General features: G+C 36.4%; 4 protein-coding genes across 6 annotated transcripts; 2 read left to right on the top strand and 2 right to left on the bottom strand.

Annotated features, from left to right (window-relative positions):
* The first annotated feature begins 362 nt into the window (after positions 1–362).
* On the top strand, positions 363–2,235 carry LOC105161143 (salviol synthase). Its single transcript, XM_011078741.3, has 2 exons — positions 363–1,334; positions 1,411–2,235. Exons 1-2 carry the CDS (start codon positions 441–443, stop codon positions 2,029–2,031), a joined length of 1,515 nt encoding a protein of 504 aa, XP_011077043.1. The 5' UTR covers positions 363–440; the 3' UTR covers positions 2,032–2,235.
* A 3,170-nt stretch (positions 2,236–5,405) lies between these two features.
* On the top strand, positions 5,406–9,110 carry LOC105161142 (ARM repeat superfamily protein). Its single transcript, XM_011078738.3, has 7 exons — positions 5,406–5,561; positions 7,182–7,258; positions 7,371–7,407; positions 8,196–8,269; positions 8,352–8,445; positions 8,569–8,651; positions 8,759–9,110. The coding sequence occupies exons 2-7, from the start codon at positions 7,187–7,189 to the stop codon at positions 8,933–8,935; spliced, it is 537 nt and encodes a 178-aa protein (XP_011077040.1). The 5' UTR covers positions 5,406–5,561; positions 7,182–7,186; the 3' UTR covers positions 8,936–9,110.
* Positions 9,111–9,531: 421 nt separating this feature from the next.
* On the bottom strand, positions 9,532–14,476 carry LOC105161141 (nuclear transcription factor Y subunit B-1). Of its 2 annotated transcripts, XM_088879928.1 has the most exons (6): positions 14,325–14,476; positions 13,876–14,107; positions 12,154–12,292; positions 11,718–11,801; positions 11,540–11,602; positions 9,690–9,832 (listed from the first exon to the last, which is right to left on the bottom strand). In XM_088879928.1, exons 2-5 carry the CDS (start codon positions 14,088–14,090, stop codon positions 11,540–11,542), a joined length of 501 nt encoding a protein of 166 aa, XP_088736054.1. In that variant the 5' UTR covers positions 14,091–14,107; positions 14,325–14,476; the 3' UTR covers positions 9,690–9,832. The 2 variants fall into 2 exon arrangements, with proteins under 2 accessions (XP_020548913.2, XP_088736054.1); XM_020693254.2 differs by lacking the exons at positions 12,154–12,292; positions 13,876–14,107; positions 14,325–14,476 and having other exon boundaries at positions 9,532–9,870; positions 11,718–11,871.
* A 2,243-nt stretch (positions 14,477–16,719) lies between these two features.
* On the bottom strand, positions 16,720–22,392 carry LOC105161140 (uncharacterized). 2 transcript variants are annotated; one of them, XR_002286921.2, is made up of 4 exons: positions 22,237–22,392; positions 17,824–22,028; positions 17,040–17,272; positions 16,720–16,965 (listed from the first exon to the last, which is right to left on the bottom strand). XR_002286921.2 is itself a non-coding variant. In XM_011078735.3 (3 exons), the coding sequence occupies exon 2, from the start codon at positions 22,015–22,017 to the stop codon at positions 17,836–17,838; it is 4,182 nt and encodes a 1,393-aa protein (XP_011077037.1). In that variant the 5' UTR covers positions 22,018–22,028; positions 22,237–22,392; the 3' UTR covers positions 16,720–16,965; positions 17,824–17,835. The 2 variants fall into 2 exon arrangements, 1 of the variants encoding a protein (XP_011077037.1); XM_011078735.3 differs by lacking the exon at positions 17,040–17,272.
* Positions 22,393–22,977: the final 585 nt, after the last annotated feature.

The raw sequence follows: 22,977 nt of genomic DNA, 5'->3' as shown, positions 1-22,977 counted from the left end.
CCATAATTAATGCGCTCCAAACTGAGCATAACCTAAACAGATTTAATGCAATTTAATTCCTTGTGATATTTCAAATAAGCAAATTACCTCTCTATAAAAATATAGTAAATTATCCCTTTATATTTTTTAAAATGAAGCAATTTACCCCTTGTCTAGGAAGGTATATAGCTTTATTTTAAAAAATACAGGGGATAAATTGCAATATTTTAAAAAATACAGAGAGATAAATTGCTAATTTATTTTTCATAGGGGGATAATTGCATATTTATAATATAAAAGTGGGCTAAATTGCATTTTTTACCTAACCTAAGCTATGAGACAAAGTAAAATGAAACTTCTCCCACCTATAAAACAATGAAATGCAACTAAATCCAACCTAATCATCTGCAAGAGTAGTTCTTTTTTCTTACCATTGAGTGAGCTCCTTCTTTACTATCTTCATGGAGTTTGGGGTCTTCTCTTTCATAGTTCTTATTTCGGTTTTTGTACTTGTACTCGTTGTTCGAAAACTTACAAATTTCTCTAAAATTAATAAGCCGAAGTTGAATCTCCCTCCGGGGCCACGGAAGTTGCCTTTCATCGGGAGCTTGCACCTTTTTGCTGGCTCGAACCCACCCCACCGTACTCTAAGAGACTTGGCCAAGAAATATGGGCCCCTGATGCACCTGCAGCTAGGTGAAGTTAACATTATTGTTGCATCCTCATCCGAAACTGCACGACAGTTCTTGAAAACACACGACATCGACTTTGCCTCCAGGTCGACGGTGCTTATGTCAGAAATTTGTTGCTACGGAAACAAAGACATTGTGTTTGCTCCATACAGTGAGTACTGGAGACAAATGCGAAAAATCTGCACGCTGGAGCTCTTGAGCGCCAAGCGTGTGGAGTCGTTCCGGCCCATTAGGGAGGAAGAAATGTCGGACCTCTGCAGATGGATAGTTTTGCAGGAAGGATCACCGATCAATTTGACGCAAAAACTTTGCATGGCAAATTATGAGATCATGGCCAGAGCAACCTTTGGGAAGAAGACCGAAGAGCACGTAAAATTCATAGCGATTGTCAAAGAAGGTATGGAGTTCATGTCAACCTTTCATATTGCTGATGTCTATCCTTCTCTCAAATTATTGAGTTGGATAACCGGGTTGAAGAGGAAGCTCGAAAGAGTGCATCAACAAACAGACAGGATAATCGGAAACATCATCGAGGAGCACAGACGAGTGGATGCTGCAGACAGGGGAAACCATGAAGATCTAGCAGATGTCCTCTTGAGAGTCCGGGATAGTGGATCGCTTGAACTGCCACTAACTATAGAAAACATAAAAGCCGTCCTGGCGGTCAGTATTTTCTCGTTCAAACTCTAAATAATTTGACATCTTTCCTTATGAAAACTCAACGTTTTCAGTAAAACAGGACATGTTCGGTGGTGGGATTGAGGCACCAACCACAACTATCGATTGGGCAATGGCCGAAATGGTCAGAAATCCCAGTGTCTTGATCAAGGCGCAGGACGAGGTGAGACAGGTTTTCGATGGCAAAGGCCGTGTCAATGAGGCATACTTTGATGAACTCAAGTACCTAAAATTAGTGATCAAAGAGACTCTCAGGCTGCATCCACCAGGAGCTCTGCTGCTTCCAAGACAAAACAAAGAGCGGTATGAGATTAACGGATACGAAATACCTGCAAGAAGTCGAGTCTTGGTAAACGTATGGGCTATCGGGACAGACTCCGAGTATTGGGAGGATGCAGAGGAATTTAAACCAGAGAGATTTCTTGAAAAACAGGTTGATTTCCAGGGGAACTGCTTAGAATTCATCCCTTTTGGTGCTGGAAGGAGGATTTGCCCTGGAATCTCATTTGCTATTGCAAATGTTGAGTTAGCACTGGCAATGCTCCTCTACCATTTTGATTGGATTCTTCCTAATGGAATGAAACCAGAAGAAATGGACATGACTGAGTTCTCCGGGGTGTCTGCCAGAAGGAAAGCTAATCTTTACGTCATTCCTATTGTTAGGAGGCCTTTTTCTAGTTGAGCAGAAACCAACCAAGCTCAGTTTATCTATCGCATTGGATTTTCTGATGCAGATTCTATTCCATCTTCTATGTCCTACAACTTACACACGTGATATGTATAAATAAAAATAATATTACGTCATCTCCTACTCCGTTCAGCATACACATACCACATGTATGAAATTTTGCTTTAAATAAAATAAATAATGTCATCTTTATACACAGGTCGTGTGTATGTTGATGAAGTAAGAGATTAAATATGATTTGTAGCAAAAGATCCAATCTGCGTAATAACTGTACTAATTGCTTTTAGATTACTTCTTCCTAATAGTCAATCATATAATAAACACGATATACTTCTCATCTAGTTATTTTCAATTTGCCCGTTGATCGATTGTTGAAACCGTCAATAATCATCTTACAACTATAGTAGTAGTCAAAATTGATTAATGTATTTTTATATATTATAATTTATGATATTATTTGGTGTTTGTGTTATTTTGATTGGTTAGGTATATACGAACTTGTTGGAATTTGAATTCTAAGCAGTTCCCCTGGAAATCAACCTGGCTTTCAAGAAATCTCTCTGGTTTAAAATCCTCTGCATCCTCCCAATACTTGGGGTCTATCCCGATCGCCCATACGGTTACCAAGACTTGACTTCTTGCAGGTATTTCGTATGAATCCCGCAACTAATTAGACAAAAAATATAATGACCCAAATATATGAGACGAAAAGTACTATTTTCACAAGAGAAATATTGACATTAGAATTGAGTTGTTATAATTTATAAAGACTAGATGCGGCGGCACGTAGTATCTGCGCGTATAAATTTTAGTAATATTTTTAATTTATTAAAAACTCATATTTTGTTCCTTTATATCAAAATTTGACATTCCTTTACAGAACGGTCTGATATTTTTTTTAATGCGTTAATTATCATTACATAACTTACTCGAATTAAATTAAAAATTGACACTTAATTTGCAAATATATGTTATATTGATAATGATGACTATATATACATGCAAAATAAATACCAATATGTTATTTCAATTTCAATTAACAAGAAACCTAAATAAAATGGGAATAAATTTAATTTAATTTTTGAGTAGATATAATTGCAGAATTAATTTCCTAAAGAAACTTTATTGAATTGTTAATTTCACAGGAGTTGGTAAGTCGAAAGATATTTTAGATATTAAAATAATTTAGTGTAATGATATCAAAACTACCACGCTGAGTCTATAAACCCTTTTTCCTTTATAATAGGCTATAAATTATAATAATAGATACAGCGGCACACACTACTTGCATGCATAATATTTAATAATATTTTTGTTTTACCAAAGTTCATAATCATTTTTTTATATTAAAATTTGTCATTGCCTTACGTACTCACATGCAAAAGCTATTTAGTAACTTTTTTTAATCCATTAATTACTAATACATGTTTTACTCAAATTAAATTAAAAATTGACAATTTTATGATAGATGTTATATTGAAAATAATGATTATATATACATGCAAAAATAAATACTATTATGTTATTTCGATTAACAATAAGTTTAAATAAAATGGGATTACATTTAATTCTTGAGTCCACGTAATTGCATGAAATTAATTTTCAAAAAGAACTTGACTGAGCGGTTAATTTAACATGACTCGGAAATTAAATGGGTATTTTTTGTAACAATTTGGTGTAGTGGTATTATAATAATTCTAAAGAGGTTGTGGCTAAAGAAAGTGGGTAAAATTAAATTAAGTTGAAGGGTATTTTAGTAAAACATAATTTTTGACGTAAGTGGTATGAAAAACCACCCTTTGGTATCTATAAGTCCCCTTCTCTGTATAATAATATAGACGAAAAAAAGTGGTACTTTTTCTTTTTTATGTTACTTATATATATATAGGGTGAATAGCAATTTACTCCTCTGTGATATTGAAAATGAGCACATTACTCCCCTATGAAAAAAATATAGCAATTTATTCCCTGTACTTTTTAGAATGAAGCAATTTATCTCCTTATATAGGGATATAAATTGCTTCATTTTGGAAAACATAGGGAGGTAAATTTTTGTATTTTAAAAATTATAGAGAGGTAAATCGCTATTTGTTTTTGTATAAAGGGATAATTTGCTCATTTATGATATTATAAGAGGGTTGCTTGTATTTTTTCAAATATATATATGTATCATCATATCTTCCAATTGGATATAAAAACATTTGTCCAAACTTTGAATAGCATAATTACTAAGCACCAAATCCTAATTCCTATATTTTGATTGATAAATTCTGGAAACCCCATTCCAAACTCCAATTGTCACACACTTAATTACTATGTACCAAATCCTAACATCTAATTCTTAATTCATGAACTTAGAATTAGACCCCCTTCTTAATTGTCACATACACTGAACCAAGAATTCTCAAATCAAACATAAAGAAATTCCAAGAAGACAATTCAATGATTCGGGCACAAGATTTTACTGTAAAAAATATCATATTTGAATTTCGAGTGTGTGTATAGTTTAATAAAAAAAATCAAATACAGTAGAACATCATAAATTAATGCTCGATAAATTGATATTTTTTCTCGGTCCCGACTTGGGCCCAGATCAAAATTTAATAATTTCGATAAACTAATAAAAAATAATTTTTCTGAAGATCCTTATATAAATTTATGAGCCCTTCAATATTATAAATTAATAATTTTATGAAAAATATGATTCTATTATTATTTGATGTTTCTTAAAATCTAAATCTAGTTGTATTTTGTAGGTTTGTGTGGCTTGGTATCCCTTCCTTTTACTGAGTTTGTCGAATACTCAGATGATCGTTTGAGTGTGTTCAATATTGTACCTCGACTAACTTTCAAATGGAAATTTTCATCGAGTTGCTATTTATTATTTGAAATTGAAATTTATTAAATTACAAATATCATATGATATTTGTGAAATTATGTAATCTTTGAAAAAATGCCTGAAATTCTTAATTTTACACTTATTGTACTTTTCTTCAAAAAAATAAAAATTTGTAAACAAATCGGACGAGTTGGGTCGAAAATATGAAACATTGTTAAAAAAAAAAACATTTAGTCCAATAAAAAAATCATAATTTTTTTAAAAAATAAGTAAAATTATATGATTTATAAGAGCATTTTAATCTACACAGCACAAAAAATGTATGAAAATGTAACGAAAATTAACAGATTGAGCTAGTTGTTGGACGATCGTTAAAATCAGAATTACTGATAAATTTTTAAATAATAAAAATATATTTATAATTATGTTAAATTATAAATAAGATCATTGTACTTTAACATACATTTATTAAAATTTATAATATAATTGATCATAAAAAATAATTATATCAATGAAGATATTAGTTAAAAAGACATAACAACTCTCTTCCCCAATTCTCTTCCCAAACGGCAGAGTCCTCTCTCAAGTCTCAACTCTCAACTCTCCGTCAATCTCATTCCCTCTCCAAACTGGCCGCCACCTCCTCCGCCTCCGCCGTATCCGCCTCGCCTGCCTCAAGAAAGAAGTAAGTGTGTGTGTATATGTTGATTTTATAAGAATCAAAATCTGACTCCGCCGCGCCCACCAGCCAATCCCAACCTCTTATCTGCCGCCTCCCGCGAATCCCTTTTATTATGTTTTTGGATATTTCTTACTTATCTCAAGAAAAATCCCATCACATTATACCTTAGGATTTCTGGAATTCTTTCTGCTGTATATTAGTTAAATGTTTGTTGTTTACTTGCTATATTTTACTGTGGGATGCATTGAGCTGAATTTTTCTTTGTTTATTCTCTCTTCAGCTGAATTTCTTTGAGTTTTTTTATCCTGAAATTTCAAACTGTTTTGCTCTAATACAAAAGTGAGTCTTTTTATTAGGCTCATAAATCTTTCACGAAAGCAGATCATTCTCTTTTTCTACATGATAGTAATGCCTAAAATTCTTGCAATCACGCAACTTCAATGAAATTGATATGTAGAACCGTAGATATAATATTATGTATTTGGATTTGTTAAGTGTGTAGGGTTGGTTAAGAAGGTGATCAACTACTAGGGATGTGCAGGACTGGTGTATTTGGATTTCCTAAGTGTATATTTTAAGGTGTTTTGCTGATCAGAACCTTCACTTCTAGATCCTGATACCCTTTTCAAATAAATAAATGGGATGAATTTAGTTAAATGAACTTCTTCCATTACTTGTCTGGGAAAAAGAAATTACGTTTTGTTTCACCTTGCGAATAGTTTACTATTTGCTTAGGCAGTCAGGCTGCCAGAATATCAGATAAATAAGTTGCACATTTGAGTTTGCAGAAAAGCTGCAAAGTTGTGTTAATGTATGACACAATTTGTTTTTGTTGTGTGAAGGTGTAATAAGATATAATAATATGTAAGTGAACTTACACGGATGGGTTTTGATTGCTTATTATCCAATGGATATGTCTTAGTATTTTCATAATGTATTAGATTACATATCAATTAAACAATAAAAATGGGATGCAAGAGGGTGGTATTTTGTCACCTCATTCTTGCTTGGCCAAATTTTACTTAGAAAACTTCTTGTCAGATTTTGCGATTGAGAGGGGAATATGTGTAATAAAGTGCCTGTGGAAATAACAATTCTCTTTGCCTTTACCATATTTTGCCTTTGAACACTAAATTGGTGCATCAGGTTGCAGTTGCACAGCATAACTATGTCGATTTTGAAAGGAGAAAAAAGAGAACAGTGAGAAAATTAAGCTACCTAATGGATATCCCCTTAAGCAGTACTTGCTTCCTTGCTAACTTCTTTATGTGGGTTTGTTGTCTTGTTACTTTGTTTCTTTATCCATTTTTTTTAGTTTTTGCATATTGGCAGTTGTTTTCCTATTAGCTTCGTCTATTCTTGTCCTATTTTATTTTTGGGGTCGGGAAGGGGATTATTGTTGCTAATTTCTTCAGTATTATTGTTGTTATGGTGTACATGTTTCTGCCATTTTCTTCTTTCTGTTTTTTTCCCCCAATTTTTGGGTTCTCTTTTGGTGATTGCCATTGGAACTGGTTGTTTACTTTCTTACTAAACTGCTAATGCATAAAACTGCATCTTTCTTTTTTATTTTCTTTATTTTTGTTCGTGAATAGTTTCAGTATTTTACTTTCTTTCTTACAGTTCACATGTTTACAAATGACCAGAGACAAAAAGAGCGCACTGGGAAATATGGTAGTCCGAGACTGGAATACCTCCAGGTGCTACTGCTTAATTACTCTGCAGATTAAAAAACTATATTGCTCCAACTTAATTAGTGTGCTCAATGCATCTTTATTAGTTGGAAATGATTATATTTTCCTTTTCCATCAGGAACTAGTTACACAATTTCAGAATGCAACCAGTGAAGGTATGGGGTGCCACACTTAACTAGTACTACTTGTTTTCAGTTTCAATTTAACTTGAGATACACCGGTTAGATGAGTTAGATGAGGGTGACAGACTTTAAATCATGCTTAGGATAACATATTAAGTGTCTTGCAACAGTGGACCCAGTAGTTTTGGCTATCGTGTTGCCAAGCTCAACTTTTTAAAATTTACATCACAATGATGGTTTCATTGTTTGAATTGATAGGGTGGTGATTAGAGTAATTTATTGCACAGGATAAGACAGGTTTTCTGAAAGATAGTCTCCTTTACTTTCTTTCAGCACCTAAATGTTTCAAATTTTAAGCTGAAGTTGCACCTCGAAAGAGCATTTCCAGTTACCATATTTTGTAGAACCCTTGGAAGCCTATGCTTTTTGCTCTGATACATCGAACATTTATGAACTATTGATGAAATAGAAACTCATTTAGGAGGGGAAAAAAACCTAAATGTATTACTAAATCATCCCTTCCTGTTCTTGGACGGGAGTTTGGACTATCTTTCCCCTTATTTGTTTAACTGATGAGGAGTAACTTGAATTGTGTTTGAATTTCTGTAAAAGCAACTGATATTGTGCCATCTGCATATTTGTGTCCACCTCAAAATGTAGGTAGACTAGATAATGAATATTGAGGAGGTCCTTCCCTGTTCACAAACCATGGAGTTAATAACATGGACCTGAAATTATTGTGCTTCTTGATCATGGTTAGAAGCTTTATTTTGATTTATTTCTAAACTTTCTTGGTTCACCATGAGTTCATGATAATGCAGAAATAAAAGAGAAAATTGTTGCTAATTTGGGAAACTTCGCCTATGATCCTTACAATTATGCGTTCTTACGCCAGGTCCATTCTCTTACATCACATTTGAGTTGATTAAAAGATTTCTTGTTTCCGGTCGCATGAATAATAATACATTTCTCAGCAGCTAAATGTTTTAGAACTCTTTCTGGACTGCCTAACAGAGCCCAACGAGAGGCTCGTGGAGTTTGCCATTGGAGGAATCTGCAATGCTTGTGCAGGTAGGATGTGGCTATGTATTTAGAAGAAAGAAGAGCCGTAGCATCTCTCCTCTAATACTTTTGCTTGTGGATCACTCAAATCCACTATGCTCATCATTTTACTGTAAATTTTTCAATATGCAGATCCAGCAAATGCTGAAGTCGTCATTCAATGTGATGGGATTCCTCTTATCGTTCAATGCTTATCCAGTCCTGTTAGGAACACGGTAAAAGCAATAATGTGACATCTGCCTTTTCCTAGTTTCGGCTATTGCATTTGCTGTGAAGCAATGTAAGAAGAATAAGAAATTGAATTCATAGATCCAATATGCAGGTGAGTTATGCTCTTGGGTCACTTTACTATCTGTGTAATGCAACTACAAGGGATGAAATTCTGAGACCAGAGATAGTAGACGCCATCAAGAGGTTTGCTTCAGCTGGTGCAGTTAATGTGGGCTTCAGTAATCTGGCTCAGGCTTTCTTGGATAAGCATGTCTCTGAACTTAACTGATTCATTTGGTGTAAGCAGTCAAGTATTGTCAGTGCTACGGATGTCACTTCATGCGAATGCTTTCCGATGGATGTCGCATCGTGTGAATGCTTTTCATCTGATTGATTGAAAAAATATCACATTGCTAATATTTAAATTGAATAAATCCTTACCACATAAAATTTCAATTATACAATGTCTTGATTTCGCTTTAATTCGCATCGTATAGTCAAACTCCAAATGAATCTTTATAGCCAAAAATTTCAAGCACAATAATTGGGACAAGGAGATGCAGAGCATGAGGCCCCAAAAGCAAACGTGCAAAGCATAGCGCTTTTAGCGACTGACTTATCCTTGTTAGTCCCTTCATCCATGGGATGCAGCTGGTATGCTTATTCACATTTTGTAATTTCCATGTTCAAACACAACATTAACGTATTTTACTGGAAAAATTTCTTACATTAGATTAGAAGCAGTGAGACCTATATTATACTCTCTAAAAATTCCAAGATCATCATCCAACCTTAAGACAAATCATGAGTGAAAAGAAAAACATAAGGAAGTAGTTTTAAAACCTATTTTGCAACTATAGACAGAGATGATAAAAAAAAAAGAGAGAAGAAGAACAGAAACCTCTGCAGCTGTTTCTTTCCCAAGTTTCAGTCATTGTAAATGTTGGATGGTTATAGCAATTGATGAGCAAACATACAGATCATAACAATGTTTTAGGATATACATACGCCAAATCGCAAACAAATATCGCATCACTGTACTTTGATACAGAAAGTGCATATAAGATTTCCATGTATATCAAACAATATAGACTTGACTGTGATAACCAGAGGCAAATCCAGTAGGGAAGAGCTGTATCCTTGCACCTTAGCTTCAGAGCAAAGCAACCACATCCCATCTCCTCGACTACAAGTTCCAAAGAACGGTACTTAGATAAATGGTTGCTGTAGACAAACACTGATCATTTTTACTCTGAAAGCATACATGAGTTCTACATCTAAACCAGCAGATATATGAATAAGGGGCAAATGATGTTGTGCAGTTGAAAATTGTGGTGAGCGGGTGAGTATATTTCTTCTTGTGTTATTCGTTGCCTTCCTACTCTGCTTTTCTACTTCATAATAGTCAGCATATATTATTCTTTTTTCCTAATTTTGGAAGATTTATTTTTCTTATTTATTGCTTTTTGTTCATTTGTTGTCAAAAGCTATCTTATATTGGATAATTCACAGTAATATTTCTAAAAGAAAAGAGAGTCAAACCAAAATGAAAAACAGTCATCAGCACAGCATTGTATGGTACATATGCAGCAAATAGAATAGTAAGCTGTTAATATTTATAAGCTCCGCAGTTTAAAAGTATACACAGAGAAACCTCCTTCGTAGTTCGAAATTTCGTCCATTTACCTTTGCCAACAACACATCTTTACATTTCTCTCTGCTTGACCTCGTTTAGAACACTCCAATGTTATTTAGTTAAGATGTCATGAAGCAGCATGTTAGAATTCTGAATCATCATAAGAAACAAGTTTAGCAATTAATGCTCTGAATTCTCAATCTAAGGTTTTCCTACCCCACGATGTGCAACTTAGCATATATGGTTATGTCCAATATAACCCCCCAAAGCAGCATAAAGAAAGAAAACAGAGAGTGCAAATGAACCTTAAAGCTGTTAGTTTTATCCTGAAAAGTTTATTCATCAACCGCCTTGGCAGAGTAACAATTCAATAATTGTTCTTTACGTCAAATTGTTTCGTAACTAGAAATGCAATCCTAAACCAGTAGGAAAAAGTAGATGAGCCAAGAATGACTACGCAAAAACATGTAACCTGTTTTTACTATGTTGCCAGCAGTTTCAAGCTTTTGGACTCAGTTTCCAGATTTTCGACAGATAAGACCAAAAAAAATTCTTTAATCCCAATAAGGCCACTCGCGATGATCCCTCCTTTGGCATCAAGGGATTTTTCTATTTCTTCCTCTTCAATGCCTCTTTTCTAGGGGTTTGCTCCTTGATAACATCCAAAAGGACCCTCAGAACTGTTGAAGTATTTCCCAGCATTTCTTTTTCTGATGCCAGGACTAGTCTCTATCCATCTATCATCAAAAACCTATTGAGGATCAAGACACTCTTTCCATCGTAAAGCACTAAATCAAGTCCTCCTCTATACAATTCCAAGAAGCGAAAAACTGAAAATGTAATCTAGCCTAGAGTAGAGGAAAAATAGGTGTTCAGAAAATACAGCTTAATCTTTATATTTTACAGGACTATTCAAACTCACACAAACAAAAAATAATGGCAGTTCAAAGGAGTAGCAAGCTGCAAGAGTCAGACAAAGATGCACAAGATAACGCTAAACTAATCATTTTTAACTTCTATCCAAGAATATCTATATGGATAAAGCCTAAATAATCACTCTACTGTTTATTGACAAAATAGTAGAAAGTAGAAGTAAATATTTGTTAGCATGGGTCAGATTAAATATTGTCTTTCCATGAGGCAGAATATCAGAACAAATATACTGCTACAGAAGAAAGATAGATAACGCTTATGAGAGGTTATTTTCTTTCTTTATTCTTTTGGGGTACAGGTGTGGGTGTTGGGAGAGAAACTCACTCAATATTCGATTTGGGAGTTTGAGTAGCTGAAGCCTTGTGAAAAAGAGCCTTGATGAGCAAACTGTCAAAGTCATACAAAGGGCGAAAGATTCATTTCTAAGTGACATGGTTATTGGAGATCAATAATGTCTATCTACTTAGCTAAAGATAGGCATCAAAGAAAATTGAAGAGCTACCTGTGCATCAGAATGCAGCTGAGTTCCACTTGTATCTTTCTTAGCAGATACATCCGCACCCCTAGCAGATCCCTTGGTGTCACCCTGGCATTATTATCACAACCCATAACTCATTATGATATTATGAACTAACTATGTTAAGGAAGTCGTCAAAACTGCTCTTTGCATACCTCTAACTGCATCATCGAAGTTGTTCCAGAAAATCATCCCGGACACAGGAAAACGTGAAGGGTTAGATTGAATAAACTTGATATCATAGTCTTGAAAAATCAGCCAATAAGTTTAGAGACACATAAGTTTGACTTAACTTCTTACACTATCCTCTCATTTTTTAAGTAAACCATACAGTGAAAGAGTAACAACTAACAAGCACACAATGGTCCTGAAAACAGGGGGGTGGGGGGTGGAATATAGAAACCAGAAATAAACAGAGAACTTCCAATACCTCTCTGTACCTAGCCAAATAGACCTTCAGTGGGGCAATGTAGTCCTCAAACCCTAAGGTTGCCATTGCCCACAACAAGTCATCCCCGTTGATTGTCTTCCTTTTCTCTTTCTGGCACTTATCACTAGCCCTGTTCAACAAGCATAAAGCAAAGTGATCATCATTCATAAAACTTAAAAGGTTTGTCACTGTCACTTCAGCTACTTTATTTCCCAACTGATTATGCTTCACATGTACCTTATCGCTGACATCTATACACAGATAGTTAAGTACTTATACAAATACTAAGGTATTTAACACACCATGAACAGAGAGACATAAGTGGAGAAAACTAGCATCCACGGGATCAAAGGCAGAAGATACCTCCATATTTCAGATGACAACAGTAACCTTAGTTCTTATTCTACAACAAGGTATTGGTACAAGCACCAGATTAATCTAGAGCTTCAAAACTTGTTAATTCAGCAAAGTGTAGATTAGAATTCATGGCCTGTTTGATTGTAGAATCATTTTTCACCAAAAAGGGCTGGTCAGAGATGGCAGATAACCAATTCAAACAAGTAGAAAAACAATCAAAGGAGTTCCATGTTAATAGCTACATGACGTCAGCTGCAATGGGGAGACAACTACCCTGGGAACAGATAGCAGTGGTAACCATGGTGTTTTGGTATTTCTATCCTTGGATTTTACCAAGACAACCATTTGCTACAGTGGCAATTTCTTCCGTGGTGCCACTGCTAACACACTTATATATGTATTATATTCGGCATATTACTCCACCAGTGGATAAACCACAAGCAAAAGACAAGATCTAGCCTGATGGGAAAGAGCAAGCTAATAAGGGAAATCAAATAAAAAATAATGCATTGTGATAGGAATGGTAACTACCAAGGAGCTAGAAGGTGCTGACTTGGACCAGGTTTCAACTGTCAAGGAGGACGAGAAGGATAGGTGCAAACCAAGAATATCCAATTACTGATGTAGAAGCTTAATTTTGTGCAAATGCAATGCAATTAGGTGGAGCACAATCTCCCTGAAATGTGAAAGATACCTTTGCTATTCATGTTTAATGGAGCAAAATATCATGAAACATGCCACAAATTTCATTGATATTTGGAGGGATGAAAGTGACAGAAATTAGAGGAAAAAGAGAGAGGGGATGAACTTGCCAGAAGCTGCGACATGTAAAAAACTGATTTGATCAAAGGTTGCATGTATTGAGGCATTTTCCTATTTCATATCTTTACATCAATTCAAATATTTTTATCTTCAAATGATCAAAAGCTTTACTAATTAGACAGCATAAGGTACCATATAGCACTAGAATCAGGGTCATATCCCAATAACCCTTTGAATACTTCTATTCCTCTAACAAACAACATATGTAAAATCCGCAATCAACTAAATTCGCAATCCATAAATAGATGGGAACTAGAGTTCATCACCACAAATATACATGATTATTAAAAATAAAAAGAAATACATTTGTTTTTAGAAATCAAGACTTAATCAATTAAGGCAAGAATGACTCGAGAAAATGGATGATTACCAAAGGAAAATAGCTAACAACCTCAATCAATCACAGAGCAAACAAAAGGTCAATCCACTCCCAGGCAGAAAGCAATCACGTTCATAAAAGCTAAAAAGATCGGTCCATCATGAGTAAAAATATCTAACAAAAGTTAGTACACAAAAGTCGTGGAAAACCCGTACTCGCTGGTGACGAAGCTGATGAATTCCGATACACATTCCTGAACAGTGTCCTTAGCATCTTTAGCAATCTTTCCATTGGCAGGCAGCGCCTTCTTCATGATGCGGCCGATGTTTGCAATTGGAAGGAAGCGATCCTGCTCGCGGACGCTAGACGGTGGGCTCTGATCCCCTCCGCCACCACCACCGTTCTCGTGGCTGCCGGGACTCTCCGCCATCCTAAACAAACAAAACCCTAGTCCCACATACCAAAACAAAACCCAAAAAGAAAAAAAAAATCCACCATAAAAGAAATCAAATCCAGAGAATAACTAAAAAATTCAACCTTGAAAACAAGTAATTTCAATATCATATTCACAACATTACATGATCGGAAACATGTAGTACATACACATACACACACACGGAGTGTGAGTGAGTGAGTGAGGGGGTGGGGTGAGGGTGGTGTATACCTTGGGGGGGTGTGGATTTGTATTTGGCGCGCTGGGTATTGAGAAGGGAAGAAAGAGAGAGGATTGGCTGATGGGTTTGAAGAGATCTGAGAGGAAGAGAATGGACGATCGGACGACGGAGAGATGAGGAAGGAGACTTATTTATTACTACTACTCTTTTACTCGCTGTAAATAATTATTACAATTGTGTAGTGCGCTGTCAATTTTTCTATATGGGCCCAAACTTTTTACTTCACTTCCTCTTTGCATATCTCATCTAAATATTTAGGTAAATTACACCAAACTCTTACAATTATAAATATTTTATTATTATTTTAAAAATTATAATATACCTTTTAGATTTTAGCAACGATCCCATTCTGTTAGATTTCATCTATTTTTTTATGGTAAACTGTTGAAAATATCTTTTTTTATTGTGAACTATAATTTTATATATTCTTTAAAAAAACTTATAATATAGTATATGAATTATTTATTTTACCCACCCTTAAATTTTTTTTATAATCTTTTAAAGTTTTGTTAATAAAATTATCAAGGCTAAAGTAGTAATTTCTACATCACCGTCTAGAGATTATATAATTATTTTTCATCTGAAAAGAGTATTTATAATCTTTTAAATAAGGTATTTATAATTATGTCAAACCTTATGGGAGATAGTGGTAATTTATCCAAATATTTATATTATAAAGAAAAAAAACAATTTAATCCCTGTGTTATGAAAAATCAACAATTTACTCAATTATGGACTATACGTACTCATGTGCATAGATCATCTGAAAGAAATGGTTCATGAGGGGTATTCAATTTCAGGAGAATAGAGAAATGGTTAATATTTGTTAATATAGGAGATAAATTAGGTTTAAGTCATGTTATAAATGTATAGGTGTGGGGAGGGGGAGGGCCTAAGACCAACCCCATTAAATTTTACTTACCTCACCCGACCTACTTAGATTTGATATCCACTTTAAACCCGCCCCAATTCCAGACTAAAGAAATGTTTGCAATAACTTTTAATTTTATAATAAAAATAAATAAATAAAATATTAAACAGTAGTAAAAATTGAGAGTATTTAAAAATTTAAATTAAAATCAAAATTAAAAGTATTTGGAAAAACAACTTACTAAATACTTACAATTTCAATCATAAACTGTAGATGTGTGTAGAAATCTGCATATAACTTTCAAATCAATTTAGAAGCAAATATCCTTTTTAACAAAAAACTGATTTTGCGCTTGAAACGTCCAAAACACGCTTTAAATGTAAGACCGTAGTGCTGCAACTTACCAGATGCGAATATTAGTAGGTATGGATGCCCTTCACTGACCACATAAATCTGATAATTACATTTACATCCTTAAAAAATGGTCATATTTCGCTTACTGCCCCCATATTTTAGAAGATTACACCAACACCCCTGAAAATAGTTAAAATAAGTAGACTAAAGGAGTGTAAAATACCTCTTTGCCCCTCTAGTATGGCCCCAAAAAAGTTTATTGTTCAAAAATTATGTGCAACTTTTACCCTAATGTTTAAAATTCAGATAGCAGAAAATTATACACTTTTCTTTCTCTCCACCATATTATATGCTGGAGATTGAAGCACACTCTGAGTCTGAGTATGTAACTTTGTCTTTTTTATTATATTTGTTTAATTAAATAAAATACACAATAAATAAAATGAATAACTGATAAAGAAATTAACTTAACACGTATATGAATATAAAATTATTGATATAATCAATTAAATAACGAGATAGTTATTGATAATTAGAAGAAATATATAAGTATAAGTAATTAAGGGCATAATAGTCAATTCGTGTGTCCGCCAAAAGTAGTTTCTGTATAGTATAGATATACACGAATATTAATACAAATTACAATCACACAACACAGGTTAACACGCACAAACCCACAACATATATACACACACGATATAGCCGGATAAACACACCACACCACACCACATATGCTCGTAAATGGTGGGACCAAAAGTGCAACACTCTTTATCTTGTGGGACTAAATGTGCAATTCCCCCCCCCCCCCCCCCCCGAAAAAGCAAAACCCATACTTATACACAGACAGAAAAACACACATGCACATACACATAGCAACCGAAGAAAAGGAGTTGGCGGGGCAGGGGGAGGGAGAGGGCCAGTGTCCCTGGGGCAGAGGAGTAGGTAATCAGATCGAAATATATGTTAAGATTATCACAAGAGTACGCATAAGGTGGCTAACACTCCGGAGAGAGCCGTATGCTATTACCAAACATGGCCGATGTACTATGATCACCACTAACTAAAGACGACAAACATCGACTGCTCCATAATCGCATTAGTGGCCTTGTATACTCCTAGTAAACATTTGTTACCAAGCGAAAAACAACCAGTACAGAGGATTATATGTAAGAAAGCTAGTGATGCACATCATACACCTTCACTGAGTTCTTTCTTGAATACAACATGGTAGCATCTCTTAGTACAAACAAAATTAACAATTGATAACGAGACAACGTTGTTCGGTTACCTCCTACAAGCAGCTAATTCCAAGAACCATTTCTGCAGTAGCTTAGCCTTTCGGGATTCGATCCATGTACTAGTTCCCAGTTAAATATAGAGCAATAGCTGGCTGATGCAAAGGACGCCTGAGAAGAAATGTGCTCATTAGTATTTTCAAAAGATCCTTTTTGCTCTAGAAAAGATTAATATCATTGAGTACCGTTCTTGATTGCTCAAACGAAGGTAGCAACTGCTCCACATGAACAAATAAGACAGCAAAAGAAGGGGGCCTGACTGTAGGTTCTCCCTAGAGAGTTGGTATAGTTACCACTGTACCCATCTCCTTCTAAAAATATTATCAAAGCTTCCACCCCACATTTGTAATGTTTGGATGCCACCAGATTCCGTTTTATCGGGCAGTAATGTTTTATAATCTGATGGGATGTTAATGTTCTGCATTCAAGAATCGGGATCAAATGGTTCTGTAATTAATCACATAATGGAGGAGGTTTTCTTATTTTGTTTACTTTTTTAACACAAACTAGAAAGGGAGGCTTTTGTAATTATAAAATGAGGACTACAGTCAGTAATTACACTAACAATGCGCGGAGGTAGATGAAATCAACCTAATAACACAAAGAGAAGAAGAAAGCAAGGTGATGTTCTAAGCCCTCTCAGGTTATTTGGTATTGCGTAATCTAGCAAACGAGGCAGTATTTGACCTAACATAGATGCTAAAGAATTTACTGTGGTAGAATCGTCTCGGCTGTCATCCTATCACATCTATCATCCTACTCTTTTGTAAACACAATGCCGAAGGAGATGTCTTCACCTTATTCCCATTAACCAGCCCCAGGTCTCTCTTTCCCAAGTGCAGAAAAGTAGGAAAAGTAAGACTCGGATTTCAGGTGATGGGTCATTCTTAAAATCATAAAGCAAAACAGTGCAATATAATTAGCTGTAATAATGTCCATAATATATTTCCCATAGTTGCAGATAATTACCGTGCTCCAGAGCTATAGCAATGAAGTTACATCTTCCTGGCTCTGAGGGATTGTAAGGGGCAAAATTTTCACTGAGATCAGTGGTGAGTAGCCTATCTGGTAATTAACAAGAACTGGCCCAAAAATGTTGAACTTTTCGGCACTGTTGCGAGCAACTTCTGCATCAGAACCTCGTTTGAAGATCACTTTAGCACGGCCAGAGTCATGATCAACTTCTGTCTCGGATTCCATCAAAGGTCCAAACCGTCTGAACATTTTGTTTAGATTGATTTCTGACGGTACATTGTTCCTCTCTGCAAAGTTCAATATAAGCTCTGCCGGTGAAGATTCTTGCTTTCTTCGTTTAATACTCTCATCTATTTCGGTGTCTGTTGTTGGATAGTTCCCGGTGGAGAATCTCTTCCTAGAATGCGGTTTACGACCTGGCTTCACAGATTTTTCTGCACCAAATGGCACTAGCTGAAGATTTCCAGCTCCATTCTGGGTATTATGCAACAGTTGCTCCTCAGAATAGTTCTGGACAATTCTGTCCGTCCAATAAGAGTCATTCACATCATCAAACTCAAACTCTTCCCCGGATCCACCAATTGTTGCTTCAGCCTTTTTCTTTCTACCTCGTCTATTCAAAGCAATTGAACTTCTGAAACCTAAGAAGAATGTATGGACCATATTTTGGAAGTTGTGCCCTTTCTTTGGATCCTGTGCCACCAGCTGAAGTTGTGATAGCATCTCACTTACCGAAAATGATTCTGCTGAAACAACTACACTTCGCCGGTCAGAGTGCTCATAAATCTTTGGAGAACCATCAATTACGGATTCATCACTGTTGCCCTTCACCAATGATGTGGACCCTGTTAATTGGCTGGCCACTCTACGGATGCATTCACCAATTTTAAAAGAAGGCTTAGGAGTTTGACTCGTCAGGGTGGATATTTTGGCAGCATGGATGCTTACCCTTTTGTCTGACCCATCGCCTAGAGGATCAACTGCTTTCCGTTTATTCCCAGAAGACATTGAAATTGATTTGCCCAGATCATCAGCATCTTCAGCTTCTGGAGAGTATTCCCTCTCACCCATTAATTCTGTCAAGCTTCTCTCCTTCCTGGACTGAGGACCATCTTTTGGAGTGTGTTTGTGTTTGTGGGAAGCAACCATTTCATCACTCACTTGTTCAGTTTCTGCATCATTTTCTAGCAATTCCCCAGCCGGAGGAAATTCAGTTGGCAAACGATATCCTTTAAAACGACAAAATGCAGACAACTGTGCTTGAGCAATCACAAGATCCAGCCTATCAGCCCCAAAAGATGCACGAGGCGCCAACTCTCTGATGTACTCAAGAAGTTTATCAGGTTCAAAATTAGAGGCCTGGCTAGACTGATCCACACCATATCTTCGGCTTGATTCTTCACGTATCCCAGTGTTATCTACAACCTGAGTTTCAATCTTATTATAGGCATCTTTTGGAACACAAGAGCATGCTAAACCTAACTCTACCCTTCTTGAAACCTCTTCCAAGGCACAGTTGACTGCATCTTGAAATGCTTCAGAATTACTTTGCTTCTCAATCTGGGAAAAATGTGACCCGAAAGGCTTTAGCAAAGATGCGTCATTCCAAGCGAAGGTTCGATCTCCAAAATATGCAACCAAAAAAGAGTCTTTCTTATAATATTTAACTGCCTTCTCTGAAGCATCAGCAGGATCAAATATTTGTCCAGGCCACCAAGGATGACTCCGGACTTTACCCCAGACCAAATCAGATACGGCAAAACAACCCTCATTTTCGGGAGGTGATAGATAACCTGATTGGTTCATTCTCAACAAGCTTGCAGGCTTCACTTTTTCTTCATTGGACAATCTCAATTTGTCAGTCTCAGAAGTAGGTTCTTGAGTTGCTAATTCTGAATCAACCTCCTTTTCACCGTGATATGTTCTGTCAGATTCTCTTTCCTCCTCCACATCCATGAGTTTTGTTTCAGAATCATGATCCTCAACACTATAAAAGCCATTATTTTTTATAGAATCGTCATCTGCTTCCCTAGAATCATCCACTTCATCACTAAAAGTAGCCATATCAAACACGGAATCCTTGTCAACCTCACCTCCATCAACCAAAGATATATTAGCAGTAGACACATGGAACTCTATCTTGTCAGTTAAATCTGGCGAGATGTTGACTTGAATAATATCAGAACCAGCTGTAGTGCTAGAGACTTCATTTGCCATCATGTTGATAGTGTCAAGCTTGTCAACCTCATAATTAGATGTGTCAGTTATTAGCACAGCAGCCTGCTCTGGCTTACTTCGAGGAGAACCACACCCTTCAACAACATTATCAAAGCCAACCTCAGTACGGACAACAGGAATATCGCATGAAACATCTGCTTCTGTCATCACGACATCAGCTGTCTCAGCCTTTGAGCATGCAACTTCTGTTGAAAGATGCATATCCTCAGCAGAAGCATCAAGTGCTGGATTTTCAGCAATTCCTTGGCACTCTAAAGACTGCTTTGATATTTCAGAATCAATGTCCTGACCCTTTTCACTAGATACATCCCCATCGACAACTTTTGTCTGAGTGATTGCAACTTTTTGGTCAACTACTTCACCCACCGCCGTGGCCATGACAGGTCGGTCTCTGCACATGCCAGAATCTGCTTGTACAATTTCCTCGACTCCAGGACAACTAGACCTCATCGTATTTGGCTGATTTTCCTCTGTATCACCTTGAATCTCAACATTGGGGCCTTCGTCTTTTTTCACTTCAGCAGTATCACCTCCATCAGCCAGTTGAGTCGGTTCATTTGAGAAACCATGTTTTTGATGGATGACATCAGTTTCTGAGTTTTCATCAATCTTCAAGCATTCATCATTGCCTACAGTAGTTAAATCTGGTGGATCAATATTCAATGATTCATCTTTGAAATCCAGCACATCATCAAATACCGAACTTATAGCTTCCACTCTCTCACTGACTAAAGATTTGTCATTAATGGGTTCTGGACCAACATGTGAAACACCTTCGATCCCATGATTTGACTCAACCTTTGTCCCATCAAACTCATTCAGGGGACCTTGATTCTTATTCTCAATATCAGAGGCTAGTTCATTGGCTTTAAGGATCGAGTCCTTGCTCTCTGCAGCAAAATTTTTTTTGTTATCAGTAATTTTGGCCTCTATGGCATCGTCATCACCAGTGCTGGCACGTTCAGCATTAGCCACAAGACTACCATCGGGCCCGCTAGTCACCAAGAGTTCTTCACCGGCACTAGCATTAACTAAACCAACTTCTCCAACACCACCACCAATCCCATCAACCTGAACATTTTCGAGGCCTTCATAGTTAGGGTTGTGAGAGACCTTAGAAGGTGCAGCTTCAACATCATGTGCGGCATTTGTTTCGCAATGAGATGTCCCAGCATCTGCACGCAAGTGATCATGACTTGCAGAATTATCACTTGAGGGCAATACCTCTTCTTTTTCTGCAGTGCCAACCTCTCCTTCAATAACAGTTTCCACATGCTGATTCAAAGGCTCAGTTGTCACAATTTCAGCACTATCCTCATCAACTGCTTTATCTTCTACCTTCTTCTCTTCACTAGTCACCGTAGGAGTTGTCTCGGTAACTTCTTCAGTCTGCACGCTAACGAGCTCTGTAGCTGCTGATGACGACACAACCATGGGTTCAATTCCAGGATTCCAGACCTCATCGCCTGAAACACCAGGCCCTCTTGAGGGCAATGCACTAACTTCACCACCCACAACATCAGCAGATTCACTAAACTTGATGTTTACTTTGTCTGTAACAACGCAACTCTTTTCATCCCTTGATTCCGAGAACCCTAACTCACTTTCCCCCATCTTATTCCCATCCCCATCATTCGCTACATCCACAGCTTCTGAAGAGTTTTGACCCTCAGGTTCTTTTCTGTTCTCCCACACATGACCCTCCAAATCCTCAGCTTCTCCAGACCCAAAATCGCCCTCTTTCTGACCACTAACCCCGTGAACAAACACATCTGATCCCACAACCTCCACCATAATCTCCTCCCCATCCCCCTCTTCACAAGACTCCTCGACCCGACTCTCAGTACCCATATTTTCAACAAGGGTTTCACTGGGCAAATCACCACTCAAATGCGACTCTGAAACGCCACCACTACTATCTCGACCCACACCACCTTGCTCATCTTCCATAATCAAGATTTCTGGATCAAGATTTTAAATTTATCAAAAAAAAACAAAAAAGACTTAAACCTGACAAAAACTCCAATAATTAACACGAGACCTAATAGCAGAAGTACAAGAATCCACCAGACGCACACTCAAATTCAAGAAATTTGCGAGCAATACACTCTCGTGAGTAAAACTGAAAACCCATGAGCAATAACATTCTTCAAAGTAAAATACGATTACCTGAACTGCAGTACTATTCTGTGAAATTCGCAGCTGGGATTTTTTGAGGGTTTTTAGAGAGAGAAAGAGGAGAGAGAGAGACAGCAGAACTAAGCACTGCTGAGTTGAGATTTGTAAGTACAAAAACACAAATATTAGCAGAAAATAACACGAGTCCTTGTCCTTTCCTCATGGGTTTTGCAATACTTGCTAACATAACAAAGCAGTCATGTTTTTCAAGTGTGATATCAGCTGTCTGTCGTTCGAGGATAAGACGGTCATCGTAATAGGTAGCATTGCGCTGTCACTCTAATGACTTACCCCTTTTTCTTTTCTTTTTCCTTTTTTGTTATGCTATATTTTGTTAATTGTATTGGGTTTTTTTGTTTTTTTTTTTTAATTTAACTTTACTTTTTTGGTTTTTCTAAGTTTATATTCCTTCCTAAAATTGTATGAAATTACAATCTTCACTAAGTTTATTGTTGCAAAATGCACATTTTAGGCTCTTAGCCTTACGAAATATTATTAAATTATCTGGTGTCGTTAGATTGAACTTGTACAAAAATGTCTAAATAATCCAGAACCAAAAAGAAGGGTTTGCAGGCCCGCAGAAAAGTCACAAGTCCACGATCCCCTGGTCAATATAAAAACCAAACCCAAGTAAGGTCCAAATTAAAGGAAGCTGCAAATGGCATCCACGCAGGACCCCAAGACCACGAGTTCCCCTGAGCCAATAAGGTAACTTACTTTTACACTTGCACA

This window comes from Sesamum indicum, linkage group LG4 (assembly GCF_026168435.1).
Source record: "Sesamum indicum cultivar Baizhima isolate 11 linkage group LG4, ASM2616843v1, whole genome shotgun sequence".
Classification (NCBI taxonomy): domain Eukaryota; kingdom Viridiplantae; phylum Streptophyta; class Magnoliopsida; order Lamiales; family Pedaliaceae; genus Sesamum; species Sesamum indicum.
Note: the sequence above shows the minus strand (reverse complement) of the source record. Positions and strands in the feature narration are given on the sequence as shown.

Excerpts from the sequence above, each read along its gene's own strand:
- LOC105161143 (XM_011078741.3), top strand. The coding sequence starts at position 441 with ATGGAGTTTGGGGTCTTCTCTTTCATAGTTCTTATTTCGGTTTTTGTA. Across the intron at positions 1,335-1,410 it reads ACATAAAAGCCGTCCTGGCG|GACATGTTCGGTGGTGGGAT; the intron begins GTCAGTATTTTC and ends TCAGTAAAACAG.
- LOC105161142 (XM_011078738.3), top strand. The coding sequence starts at position 7,187 with ATGTTTACAAATGACCAGAGACAAAAAGAGCGCACTGGGAAATATGGT. Across the intron at positions 7,408-8,195 it reads TCAGAATGCAACCAGTGAAG|AAATAAAAGAGAAAATTGTT; the intron begins GTATGGGGTGCC and ends ATGATAATGCAG. Across the intron at positions 8,652-8,758 it reads CCAGTCCTGTTAGGAACACG|GTGAGTTATGCTCTTGGGTC; the intron begins GTAAAAGCAATA and ends TCCAATATGCAG.
- LOC105161141 (XM_088879928.1), bottom strand. The coding sequence starts at position 14,090 with ATGGCGGAGAGTCCCGGCAGCCACGAGAACGGTGGTGGTGGCGGAGGG. Across the intron at positions 11,802-12,153 it reads GGTACAGAGAGGTATTGGAA|GGTGACACCAAGGGATCTGC; the intron begins GTTCTCTGTTTA and ends TAATAATGCCAG. Across the intron at positions 11,603-11,717 it reads AGCTGCATTCTGATGCACAG|TTTGCTCATCAAGGCTCTTT; the intron begins GTAGCTCTTCAA and ends TGACTTTGACAG.
- LOC105161140 (XM_011078735.3), bottom strand. The coding sequence starts at position 22,017 with ATGGAAGATGAGCAAGGTGGTGTGGGTCGAGATAGTAGTGGTGGCGTT.